The 14,364-nt window shown below is 41.1% G+C and overlaps 1 protein-coding gene across 1 annotated transcript in view; it reads left to right on the top strand.

Annotated features, from left to right (window-relative positions):
- The window catches only part of LOC136857510 (sodium-coupled monocarboxylate transporter 2), a 210,890-nt gene extending 199,804 nt beyond the window's left edge, over window positions 1-11,086 (top strand). The window contains exon 13 of the mRNA XM_067136219.2: window positions 10,185-11,086. Coding sequence (XP_066992320.2) covers window positions 10,185-10,425 — 241 coding nt within the window. The 3' untranslated portion in view covers window positions 10,426-11,086. The remainder of the gene's footprint in view (window positions 1-10,184) is intronic.
- The last annotated feature ends 3,278 nt before the right edge of the window (window positions 11,087-14,364 follow it).

The following is a 14,364-nucleotide window of genomic DNA, read 5'->3' on the forward strand; positions in this document are numbered from 1 at the left end:
ATTTCTTCATGTTATTGTTTTCTGTTAAGTGCCAGTGTATATTATTGTTATTTTAGTGAAATAAATACTTCACTTCCAGCTATGTTCCTTCTTCATCTCCGCACTCATTTGTTTCACCCGTTCCGATCTCTGTTTCCGGAGCTGTTCCGTGTGATGTCGCTGCTTCCTTTTTCTTCCTTGTCCAGCTCTCAAGATTACGTTTTGAATTTTGGCCTAAATGACTTTCTATTGTGTATATCCTTAATTTCCATGTTTGCTTCCTTGAGGTCATTGAATGTCTATGTAAACCATGATGGTTGTACTTTAAAATTCCAATTTTATTAAAAAGAGTTTTTCAGTCTGTTATTATTCATTCCGTTCAAATGCCCGAAAAAAAGCAATCTTGTTTTGCATATGCTGTCTACTATATTCTCCACATATATGATTTCCTTGTTAGATCGTGGCCTGTGTTATTCTGCTTCAGTTATCCTTGCGTCAAGCCTGCTTCTAATCAGTTTTCTTTCTATGTTATGACTTTGTTTATCTCAATTTTCTATATTAGTTTTAGTGTTTCGGGTTCATACACCCATCACTATTTTAAAATTATTCGTAACGTAAAACAATATTTTTAGTTTATGTTTATGATATACAAAGAATATCTAGCATGTTTTTTGTAACACTAATCAGTGTCATCATCGCCCAGAACACTTGTTAGTGGACGTTTAAATGTCCCGATGAAACTGTGCCAATCAGGTATATAGTGTATACATTTCGCGACATCATCTAGTTTCTTCCGGGAGCTTTCCCACCATATATATATTGCGAAAGTAGGTTCAGATTTTCTCCTCTAAACCGTCTAAAACTTTCAGTAAGTGGGCCGTCAATGAACTCCTCAGCTATAATATGTCCTTGTTCCTCTAATTTGAAATTCAGGTGTTTATACCTATGTATTATGAATGATTTTTCTGAGCGTTAAGTAAGCTCTTAGACGTCTCCTTATAATGAGTAAGCTGTCTTTGTAGTCCTTACCTTCTTCATTTAAGAACTACGTGAACACAAAATAAATGGGCTATGTTTCTTTTTGCCTCTATGATAATTTTTACATATTCTTCTCCGTCACAAAATGAAATTGATTACAGGAACTTTAGGGATGTTTTCGTTTTCAAACTCACTCTGAACTTCAATCTCCAATAGCGCCTTAGAAATTCTTCTTTCCATTTTTTGATGCTTCTGCGCTCAAGCTACACAACAGCTATCTGAGTTTAATTTGACTAAGAATGGATATTTTCCTTTTTAATCTCACACATTCAATTCTACGTGAAGAAAACATTCACGGTAACGAAACCAGACATGCACACTATAATTTAAAAAATACAGTGTAGTGATATAATTATTAAAATCACAGAAATTATTTCGAAATTAGCATGGATAACTTAAAATTCGTCCTTTGTATATTAGATGCTTACACTCGCAAATTCACTCAAAATTTACTAAATAATCTCTTGCAATAATTAGTAAACCGTGTTAGTTAGACGCACACACACAACCGAGATAGCGTAAATATTTCCAGTGCCTTAACTCTACGACTTAGAGCAGGCTGAGAGGTACTCTGACTTGCTACTAGTGAAAGACAAGCAGATGTACCCGAGCCTCGGTATGCAATTCTACATTGTATACGGAATTCCTGGTGAGGTAGTATACACGTAGTGAGTACGAATTTATCAAACTGCGTAGCCGCAAGCGTTATCCCAGGAACATGACGTCGTTTCCTATGTGAACACTGGTTTAGAGAGATTTAATTGTAATGAAAGGCCATCTCGCCTACTGCTAGCCCCAGTCAAGATGAGCAGTGTTTATTATAATGGCAGACACTCACACTCCCCCTGCTATTTTACTGTATATCCTCAGAAATAATGTACTTGCAGTTTTCCGAAACTCTTCAAGGACATACTAAAGTAAAGAAACCCAACATGACAAAAATATTAACGCAATAAAGCGGTTCTTTTAACACCTCTCTACGTAAGTTCAAAGGAAGAGTTATTAATTTTTTCAATATATATGTATGGAATAATTGACCTGTGAAGAGATATCGTATATGACAGCTCTTTAATGAAAAATATATTTAAAGGATGTATCGCTAAAATTTAAAACTACTATTATTAGTTCGTGTCAGAGCGTTGGTACAATACAAATATACAAAACATAATGTACACTTAAAATTACGCAACGTACATGCCACTTTACAGATATAATTTGTGCGGTCACACCGAACCAATCCAATAATCAGCGACTGCAGTTTCCTATTTGGTCGCTTGATCAAGGTCTTGAAGTGTAACTTACATTTGACAGGGTATATTTGACAGTTATACATGTGTGGGGTGATTTCTTTTTACCTGCAGTCACAAATTTCTGTCTTTATTCAAAATACCCATACCTCTTGAAGCTGTCCCTAGCTCTTCAACACCACAACTCAAACGACTAAGTGACCTCGAAGTAGCCCAGTTAACCTGATGTCCAGGAGGTGGAGATTCATGAGGTACCATGCACTCCGGAAGGCGTTGTTTTCTACTTCGCCACAGGTCTCGGCGCTCTGTTGCTGGTGATTTGTTTAAAGTGGTAGAGACATTGAAGAAGCTCTTCCTTGATTTTAATCTTTTAGGAGCAGGTCAAATTCCAAATGGAGGGTGACTCCTGTTGTCCTCTCATATCTTGCAGCCACTTTCCACCGAATATCAGAAGTAGCGATCCTAGCCAGGCAGTGTCCTAGGTACGGACTGCTTCCACGCATCCTGTAACTACTCTGCAGGTTTCATTCAGGGCTACATCCACCTGCTTTTTATGAGCCGAACCGAACCTCATAGGTCTTTGGCCGTAGATAAACTGAGAGCCAAAGCAGATGTCCTCAACACTGTTTGATGTGCGCCCCACTTGGCCGAGCAAAGAGAAAGGTTGTTCCCTTTTTCCCAATATTCGTTCACTGTGTCCTGTATGTTACGCCCCTGCCCAGGGTGCGTCCAATGTACTTTAGTAAAAAGGAATACTCCAGTCGTGTCCCCTCCCAGTCCACAATCAATTGCCTGTTAGCTTCCCGATTGCTAAGACACGCTGAAAACAAATTGAAATAACAACTTCGAGAATGTAAGAAAACAGAAAGGCTGTGACTGAGCGAGAGGTAAAACGGCTTCTGTTATAATATTTCAGTGTAGAACCTTGCAGTGAACCTCCATGCAATGACAGCTGACCGAGTGTGTTTGTGTTTTTATTTTGTCGCACGCTCAATCTATTCATGTTCCATGCCAATCAAAGGCATTTAAAATTAGACTCATACTCAGCGCTAGTGTACGTTTCTCAAATTGATGTCGAGTCAGTTGTATATGGTTTGTACTTGGAAAATGAAGAAAGTAAAGGAGAGACGACAGCGTGAGTACGCGACGTGAATATTTGCAACTTTCCTCGAATTAAATGGCGAAGCTCCCACCATTTTGTGGCTTATTTTATTCATTCAAAGTAAGGACGTTACACTTCCATGTTTGGCCTCCTTGAGATAAGCTCACCGGACAAAGAATCATTCACTCCTGGAGAAATTATTACAGGCATCATGTGTTATTCTGCCTCTGCACTTGATAACCACCTGATCCGGTTAGGAAACGAGTCCACAAGATTGTGCAGGTACATCGAATGCAGGTTAAGTCACTCACTGAGAATTTGGTCACGAAATTCCACTAAATTTCGAGGATTCTGATGTCGGAACTTCACCCTTGTTTCAACGTGTCCCACAGATTTTCGATGGGGTTCAATTCAGGCCAGTCGAGATGTAATAAGGTGGAGGAATATTCATAAAGCCAGTCACATATGCGTCCAGTCCGATGAACTTTGCTGTCTTCATCTTGAAAATTCGGATATCAAAAGCATACTCACCATGCAGATGTTGAATAAAATCCAAAAACTGATCATCCAAAATGTTTAAATAAACATGCTGGTTAATGTTAGCCATTACCTGAGTGAGCGGACCAAATCCACGATACGAAAAACTCCCCCGAAATATCACAGACCCACTCCCGGCGTGAACCTCACCTCACACAGACACACAGGATGAAATGCTTCATTTGGCCTTCAGTGCACTCGAAGACGTGTGTCATCGGAATACAGGCAAATACATGATTCGTCAGACAACATTACGTTCCGCCACTCAGCTACTGTCCACGTTCGATTATTATTGCCCATTGAGGGCAGCTATATGTGCAAGGAGATAAAAGACTCCAAATGTCCATTACATGCAGTTCTCGTCGCTATTTTCTCTCGCTAGCAGGTTGACTGCAGTATTTCCTGTCGCGTATGGACAGGATTCACAGGACGTGAAACGCGTCTTCGGCCCCCCTCAGTCAGGATCTTTTTCGAACAATAATATTCTGACGTCGAGTTTTGTGGCCACGTGAAGTATGCCACTGTTTGTAAATACGCTGAAAAGTGCGCTGCGAAATACCAACAAACTCAGCAACTTCACGCACCGTATGGGCATGGACAAGGGCAAAGACGATGGCCCCTTTTGGCCACTCTGTCACATGTTTATATCTATCCCTGTTGACGGACACCGTCCGCCTGGAACATCAATGTCTCGCTGATCGCTACTGCCTTACACTCACCTAGAGGCAGTGCGCGTGCGGTTGAGCACGGGGCACGTTCGCTCCGACATCTGTACAAGCTTAAATATCCATCCGAGAGTGCGGACTAGGATGACTGGTATTTTGACCGGTGAGCTTATAGTGTGAAAGTAAAACACATAGAAGCATCATTTTCTGGAATACTTTTAGAATTACGGAAGATTCCCTTACAAACGTTTTCTAGGATATCGAACTTTAAGTACACTGATTGAATTCATTATTTAATAGGACTAACTGTTCAGGTTGCTTATTCCCTTTAAATGTCCCAGGTGTATGTCTCACTTTTGACTTGCTTCACGTTTCAGTTCCTTGCTCGCCCCCCTTAACATACACTGTAATAGTAAGTAGCCTACATGCTAACGAATGGTTCCAGTTGTATGTGTGCCAAATTTGAGCATGGGCCATCAAATAGCTTTCACGTGAAATGAACTAAGACAAAGATTCCAAGGTAATTGTATGCGCCACGACAACAAACCATTATTTGAGATACGAAGAAAATAAATATTTTTTCTGGTAATTAAAATTTCAAGTACATTTGATCCGCAACATTTTTCAATATGACTTAATTTTTGCAGCGTATTCAAATGTGAGGGTCCCGAGCGTACGTTTCCTTCTGATTTGGTCCACATTTCCTTTTGCTGTATAGTCGTCTTAGAACATAGCTTACATGTTAACCAAAGGTATCAGCCTTCAACTTGCCCAGTTATAGCGCCATACGTCAAGTACTTTTTAAGTGAAGAAACACACAGGCAAACACACAAACTTTCAGATTTATTGTTCCTGCCATTTTTCCTTCAGTCATGGTTGTCGCCGCATCTCTTTGATATTCCGGGATGACGCATAGTCTATATTACAAACAGTTATATTATATTTCAAATGTTGAAAGAATTTTAAATTCGGTTCAGTATTTCCTGAGATCAATCGTTACATGCAATGAAACTCACAGCCTCTCTTTATATAGGTATAATATATCGTCCCTGTTCTGCCAAAACGGTGAATGTTACAATGCTCTTCCTATCCATTATTTCCCTTAAGACTGGTCACAACTTCCAGCCACATATTGATATTCTGTCTATCAGAACAATTTCCGTTGACTTCATATTCATATGTGCGTGTGTAAAGGAAAATGAACCTTACTGTACCATAGTGCAGGAATGTATGTTTGCATGACATTTAGCCACCCACGGGCCAACACCGTATGCAGCAACCACCATATACTCTTTCAATGTCTGCTCGATGTACCCCGTAGCGGTAAGATTACCACGTACGGCTATCAATACTGATGTCTCCCCACACCATCATAGAACAATGTCCGAATCGATCGCCTTCCTGGGCAACATTTGGCATGTACTGCTCACCATGGTGTCCCCATACACGTTGATGTCCATCACGCTGTGTCAGGGGAAATCTGGTCTCGTCTGTGAACAATACAGGTCTCCATTGGCGAAGTTGCTAGTTGATGTTTGAACGGGCAAACCTAAGGTGAGCTACGCGATGTTGCTGCGTTAAACGGGGCACTCAAATAGCACCTATGGGTCGTAAGGACACTTCTCTTAACCTGTTTCTTAGTGTATGGTCAGACACTGTGACTCCAGTGACCTTCTTGATGTCTTGTTTGCAGTTCTCTGGCAGTTGCTGAAGAACGCCGCAAGGCAGAGATGGTCAGATATCGGTCATCCTGTGGGGTTGTCATGCGTCCACGACTTTGTCCAACCCTCCTTGTGAACTGGCCTGTCTTATTGTAGCGATTGCTCAAGCGTTGGATAACTGACTGGAGACATTGAGATCCACAGCAACACGACGAAAAGTGACGGCCCTTGCGACTTGAAGCTCGTTAAGATGTCTCATGGGATGTCCTGGTTGACGTACAACGTGCTCAAATGACCGCAGTAGTCTGTGTAGCTCACAACGACACACGAACGCACCGCTATTCACTTTGTTTCGAGGGGTCACCTGACGCCTACAGATGGAGTATAACTTCGATTTGACATATCCTGAGTAGCTAAGGTCTCAAATCATGCTGTACAATCTAACAAATTAACGTTCACATACCAGACGTTTTAAAACATGTTCCCCTAATTTTTTGAGCTGTCTATAACATATTCATGGATATAAACTCCCAGTAGTAAATTTACTACATATTTCACTTTCTCTTCTCGTTTCATAACTAATAATAATAATAATAATAATAATAATAATAATAGCGTCCGGAGACTTAAAACACAGCGCCCTCAGCTGATTCCTTGCATTCCTTTCACTTACTTCTGTCGGGCTCCTCACTTTGAACTGTCCTATCCGACCTACCTTGGTCAACTCTTGTTATTTTTCGTACCCCGAAGGCATTAGAGCACTCGAGGCCTAAGAAGTCTTTCATGTTCACGCCCTTCGTGCCCTTGCCTTTCTTTGGCCAATAACTTCATTTTTTGAAGTGTCGGTCCCTTCCATGATTTTACTCTGATTAGTGCTTTATAGAGAATGGTTGCCTCATTTTGCTTCCTCTTAAAACAATAATCACCACCACCACATGCCTTCGGAGAGGCCTGGTGCAGGTCTTTCGATTTGACGCCGTATGGGCAACCTGCGCGTTTGTATGGATGGAGGCCCTATCTAAGACGAAATCTAATGCTGAGAACGCCACAAACACCCAACCCCGAGTCATAGGAATTAGCTATTGGAAGTTAAAATCCCCGGTCTGACCGGGAATGGAAACAGGGACCGCTTGAACTAAACGACAACATGCTAACCACTTAGCTATGGAGCTGGACGTTTCATAACTCGCGCTGACACTTGTTATTCCTCTTCACCATTCATCTCCGTATAACTATTCCTTTACTCTGTCCGGTTCCAGACTTTGGTACGTTTTACCAATCAGAGTCATGTCATTGACTGACTAGATCATTCAAAAGATCTTGCCAAGATTACCTTTTAAAAGCTACTGACTGGTGTGTAGCTGAGCGTGTGAATGACGAAGGGCTGTGAGCGTTTCTCTTGGATGCTAGACCTAATTGATAGGTGTGTAATATGTAAGGTAGGGGCCCCATATTTCATTCCCTTAGCAGACTTGGACTTGGAGGAATTCAGGAATATTATGGACAAAGATAGAAATCGGTATATATGCATATTATTGAATATATTATCCGCTTACGGGCAAGTTACAATAAGGCGGTTATAACGTCAATATTTGACAAACATAAACACCATAAAAACTAAACCACCAAAAATATGTTCGTAATTTCGTCCCGCAACAAATTTATGAAGGGTACAATTCTTTTTTATATATTTTTCTTCTCTGAACTTTCAAAACACTTTCCCTGTAATGAATTATTTGAAGGCCATTTATAAAAAAGACGTTTTCTTGGTATTATTTTTAACATAGTCTTTCAGCGTTCCTCTTGGGATTTAAACCCTTTAGTTGCACGTTTGTCACCCATTATATTCCCTCACTGCCTTAATAGCCTTTTTATAGCCTCCTTATCCAACTGCTTGCGTTTTCCCGTCTCAAAATATCAATAAACTTCATGAGTAACAAATAAAATGAAGGGGGACTCAATTACGAACTTTCCCTTATTTGTTATAAACCACCCCACTGTAGCGATTATATGCCAGGAAATACATCACACGACTAAAATACAGTCCAGTATTTCATACACATATCAGTGTTCACTCTAGGAATAACAAGTTCTTAATTTGAAAATGCTGCACTAACTCAGCTCAGCATGAAAGATGAATCCTCCTTGTACACGGAGACCAAACGTGGTGCACACAACCAACTCTCAAACCAAGACAACGGGATGAGACTACGCGTGTGTGCGTGGAAGGAATTTGGCTCCACTGCCTTATAGTTACTACCGTATGTATTTGAACAACAGTATTTCTTATTTATATCAGCTCACGTCAATTTCTCTCCTTGTGGACACCTAAATCTCCACATCAACGCTGCATTATTTTGCCAGCGCCAATAAAGCACATAGGCCTGACACCGCGAAGGAAGTCGGCCTTCCCTTCAATATGCTCATCAGCATCACCGAAGATCCTTCTATACCTACCTACGTTGAACGCCTGGAAGCGCCTCATCGCCACCGGAGTGACCATTCGTCACCGTTTCTACCAAGTGGAGCCTGCTCCCAAACCCATACTCACTCAGCTCTCCGCCGACCCAACTATACTGTCCGTAGTAAACGCTTCTCCACTTCAGACCTCGCAACAGCTGACACCGCTCTCCTCTTCCTCTCACCACACAACTACCACTACCTCGACCTTTACGACGTCAGCCGTTACCCCCTCCCATAATCCCATCACTACAATAACGACATGCCATCCATCGCCCATTATGCTATCATCCCCTCGTCTTTCCATCCGTCCCAAGCAATCTCATCTCCAGCCACTCCCTGAAACCCCCTTGGATTTCACTGCAGCAGCGCCACCATTGCCTCCACAATCTTTCCAAGACAACGCCGCAGCCGCCGCCGATCTACCATCAACACTTCACACCATGTATAGTTGCGTGCTCCGCGGAGTAGATCCTGCCCTCTCATCTCGCACAATTCTTCACCAAATTCTCGCAGAAAGCATCCCTATCCGTCGAGTTTTTTCGGATTTAGAATGCATCTGGCCCGACATATATGGTCCGTGTCCAACTCCCGACAGTTGAAGATACTATTCTACGGTTTGTTAAAAGTGGCGCATACACCTACAACCATTGCTACAGAGTGGAGCCTTCAATTCCCACCCTCCCTCCTCCAACCAGTTCGACATTTCCCCAACAACACTCCTCGTCGCCCCCGGCCAGCCCCATCTTTTCAACCTGTTTCACCAGTTCCCATACCTAGTTTCCTTCCCCTCACACCTTCGACGCTATGCCTCCTCAGATACCTCATCTCTTCTCTCTGCAATCTTACTACAACCTTGCACATTCTAACCACCCATCTCCAACCTAGAACCCTCGTATAAACTCCAGATCTGATGTACATCTTATATAACTTTTTCTCTCTTTTCAATAAAGCTTAATAAAATAATAAAATACTTAGGCATAGGCAACATTCCTCTCCCATCTCCTTCTTCACATCCTTTACCCACCTCCTTCTTCTATCACATCTCCCCAACCCACCCACATACCTTGGCCAGAGAGAGGGAGTAACCCTCCATGTGGCCCGCCCCGCCCCGCCCCGCCCCTTCAGGATGGAGAATGACAATTGTAGATAGAGATTATTTATTTAATGCGAAGTATAGTATAGCGTACTATTTAAATTCATTTTTACGCGTGGGAGTATTAGTATTACGCAACTCTGTAAGATTATAGATTAATGTATCTTTGGAAACAGTTGTAAAATATGGTTAATTGCAAGAGAGGCACAGTCACCCTAACTTCGAGACTTGAATCATGCCATAATAACTAAGGAAGTAAATAAATATGCACATGACTATGACATCAACATTGTACAACTTTTGACAATGTTATCCGTGTTGCCTTTAACATGTACGTCCTCAAAAATAATGTATTTCCACGGTAAATGCCTTTTTAAGCTGTGTGTTATTTGTTTCTAGACACAACAATGACGACGTCTTCTGGCTCTACCGCGTCTCCTACATGTACTACACGCTCATTGGGACGTGCACAGTATTCATTGTTGGGCTGGCTGTCAGTTTTGCCACAGGACCGCGCCGTCCAGAAGACTTGGACAGCAGACTGTTCGCTCCCTTTGTGAAGCGGTGGGTTGAGAAGAGACAGCAAAATATCGCGATGCCCACGGAGAAAGAACTGCTCAACATGGAAAGGACTTCGTGAAGTAGATCTCCCTGACAGTAGCAGTTAAAATTAACAACTTTACTACTTCACAAAACTGCTGGATGATTCTTGATTCTTGTTGAACCATGCTCAAATGCCACATCATAAGGAAAGATGGTGAAGGATGTAAACCCCCTATATCTAAATCTTCAACTTGACAGGAGGCGGGGTAAATTGTATCTTACATATTATGAAACACGAGTTTAAATAAACTTCTTTGACGAAGTAATGAGAGAGGAATTCATAGTTACAAAATCAGTGAATAAGTTGTTGTGATTGCGAACATCTCTTTATGTTGATATAGGGAGTTTGTGTCCACGCCTTCAATTTTTGATACAGTAATGCATATACCATTGTAAAGTTGTATCCTGACAGAGACCTGGAACACTGTATTTTGTATTCGTATGTACCTTGTTATTCACTCACTCATCTGCATATACTTAATTGAGTTTAGTTTTGTATTGACCCTTGTTTATTGCACTTCACTTCATGAAGAAATTAGTGTACAGTTTGCAAACAAATATAATATCGAGTTTTCTACAGTCATTTCACTCATTTCAAGTTTCTTGATTCAAATTTCATTCTGTCACAGATAACACAATACTAATAAGTTTTCGGGAGATGATATCAGAGAGCTGAATAAAGTCATATTCAAACAATACTACTTCATAAGAATCTTTATCTACACCTGTTATCACATTCAAAAAAGTAGAGCGAACTGAATTCCTTTAACAATTCCTTCTTTATTCCCAAAAAAGTAACAAAATTTATACGTAATACTACTTGCAAATTGTAAGAGGAGATTCTATATATCTACGTAGCTGTACGGGAGTACCCGTAACTAAGGGAAATTGAAATGATTTCTCTCTTTCTTTCTTTCTTTCTTTCTTTCTTTCTTTCTTTCTTTCTTTCTTTCTTTCTTTCTTTCTTAATCCATTTACCCTCCACGTTTGGTTCTCCCGTCGGACTCAGTGAAGGATCCCACCTCTACCACCTCAATGCCAGTGTCCTGGAGCGTGAGACTTTTGGGTCGGGGAGATACAACTATAGAAGGGGACCTGTACTTCGCCCAGGCGGCCTCACCTGCTGTGATGAACAGGAGCCTTGTGGAGGATTGGAAGGGATAAGCACAGAATAGGGAAGGAAGCGGCCGTGAGTACCATACTGATATTTGCCTGGAGGAGAAATGGGAAAATATGGTAAATCACTTCGAGGATGGCTCAGTTGTGAATCGAAATCCCCTCTGCTCAGTTGGCCTAGCGAGGTTGAGTGAACCTCGTTCCAGGATTCTTTTCGAATTTCATTGCAGAGCAGGGAATCGAATTCGGTCCTCCGAGCGTGCCAGCTAAGCATATTAACCACCACACCACAGAGGCGGAAAAATTGGTTTCTTCTGGTTATTAACCTTGAATACTTCTAAATGTACGGGGATTTGAATAAAATGTACTCCATTAGACTTCTGTAATGTAACAAAATTTATAATATTCAGTCCAAGTATTAAATAATGACTGAAATTTAATAAAAACACTAACATTTTGTATTTCCGGCACAATTAACACATACAAAAGCATTGAGCTACGTATTTTCTTCAGGGTAGGAGACCTTCTCAGTACACGCAACTCTTCAGAACCATTGAACCTAGTTCGCAGTATCACTATTAATCACCCTCCAACCATAGAAAATTAATAGTTAATCTCAAAATACTTATACTCACTTTTTCTCCTTCCACAGTGTCCCTCCAATGATCTGCTCTCCCAACTCTATGTCACCGGCCTAACTTTCTCCTCTGCCGACGTCATCCACTCAGTCCAACCAGTCTCATTCTCACACTACCTCTAAAAGTAAAAAACCAACATGTCTACCCTCAACAATCCACCAATGCAAGACACCATGGAAACCTATATCTGTCACCAACAGCCCACAGTAACTAAGAATATAACGTTGTCATGCCTATTAAGTCCCAATAAATGTAATACTGTGTTATGATGACCGAAGTCTGCCTTACTGTTCCATAACCCATTAGAAATAAAACACACTTATTACACTTCATACGAAATTGATTTGGATATTAATAATTATCTTCTCACAAGGAAACATCGCCAATGGTTAAATCGTCGATCGCGATGAAACTTGGAAAACACATTGAGGTACATGTAAAAACGATGTCGGCATAAATATTGGGCGCCAACGTTCATTAGGGCGTTAACTACGGGGCCTAAAAGTTACGACATTTCATCCGCGCGATCAGCGATGAAAACCTGCTGGCCAATGCTAAGCCTGCACACTGCGTGCTTGGAGACACGCCTCTGCACCTCCTCCCCTCCACGCTCCAATTAGTTCGCCACCGCACGTTTCCCTTCACCCCTCGACAGCACGTTTTCTTAGCTCTAAAAGATAACCGGTGCTACACTTACCTCATATTTCTCCTTTGTAATTTCCACGTTGTATTAGTCAGTTTACGTTTTCTGAAATGTTTATAGAAACGTTTGCACCTGGCGAGTTGGCCGTGCAGTTAGAGGCGCACGACTGTGAGCTTGCATCCGGGAGATTGTGGGTTCGAATCCCACTGTCGGCAGCCCTGAAGATGGTTTTGCGTGGTTTACCATTTTCACACCAGGCAAATGCAAATGCTGTGTTTGTACCTTAATTTAGACCACGGCAGCTTCCTTCCGACTCCTCGGCCATTCCTATCCCATCGTCGGCATAAAGCCTATCTGTGTCGGTGCGACGTAAAGCAATTAGCAAAAGAAAAGAAGTATAGTGCCTGTTGTTAATTGTGTTTTGTTTCGGTTTCCTTTTCACTATTTTTTACTGTTTCGAATAAACCAAAGATTGCTTTTATTTACTATCAGTTACTGGCGGGGAGTTTGCCCGATGTAATGTATACGGAGTCATTTATTGTGCTGCCTTGTAATTGTTTGTTGTTGTACCAGTTCGTACAATAGCCATTTAACTTTTTGCGTATATAACTGCCATTATACCCAAAAGACTGGAGTGTGATACTTTAATATCGGTACTTGTTGAATACATAGACCTCCGTCAGCTATAACGCAAAAATACCGGTACAGTAAGGCTACAGGTCTGCCTGTGATTACTGTATATCTACTACATATATAAATGCACATCTTTTTTTATTTTTCAAGGCTTTTCTTATTACATCAAACTTTACTACATTCCATGTCATACTCATGTCAAAGTTGCCTATGCATTAAATTTATTTATATTCGACAACCATTGCTGCAATTGAAATGTGTTGTGCCTGCCACTGCAAAACATAAATAAATCGTTCAGTACAAACACAAATAAAAACATTCTACCTATATTCCTTATACCAGAGTACGCAATACGGAAAATACCAGTAGTTTCAAACTCGGAGTTTATAATTGTTGTTGTTGTCGTCCGCGATGTCGTTTCGTTATGACACAACTGATAGCGTAGGTACACAAAATGGGTGGGAGGGAAGGAGACATAAAAAGAAGATCTGGACCTATAACCAGGTTTTGGTATCCCGAGGTACCGAATGAGATCCTCTACCCGGGCACGTAATTTCTTTACATAAGAAGGTATTTAACGTTGTTTAAAGGTGGGAGATTTATTTAGTGGTGGGCGATTTAATTTAATTAATTCCATACGTATGTCAAATCTAAAGGACACTAACGACAGCTTTAAGGCGTTTTAGAAGTTAATAATTTAAGCGTAGGTAGGGCGCAGTACCCCATCCCACGTTTGACCACGCCCGTAGTTGTACCCACGAAAGTGACAACTCACCGGAATTAGCAGGAATGAAAATGTGACATTTGAATAAAATACGGTATATTTGTGTGGGTTATTTATTATCATTATGTGTGAAACAGAACGTTATTTAAAGGATTTCAATAATTATAGTACGAAAAGAAGCAAAGTATAGAGCCGGTCCCGTTGAACAGCTAAGCAGCCGGC

Source organism: Anabrus simplex, chromosome 1 (genome assembly GCF_040414725.1).
Source record: "Anabrus simplex isolate iqAnaSimp1 chromosome 1, ASM4041472v1, whole genome shotgun sequence".
NCBI classification, from domain to species: Eukaryota; Metazoa; Arthropoda; class Insecta; order Orthoptera; family Tettigoniidae; genus Anabrus; species Anabrus simplex.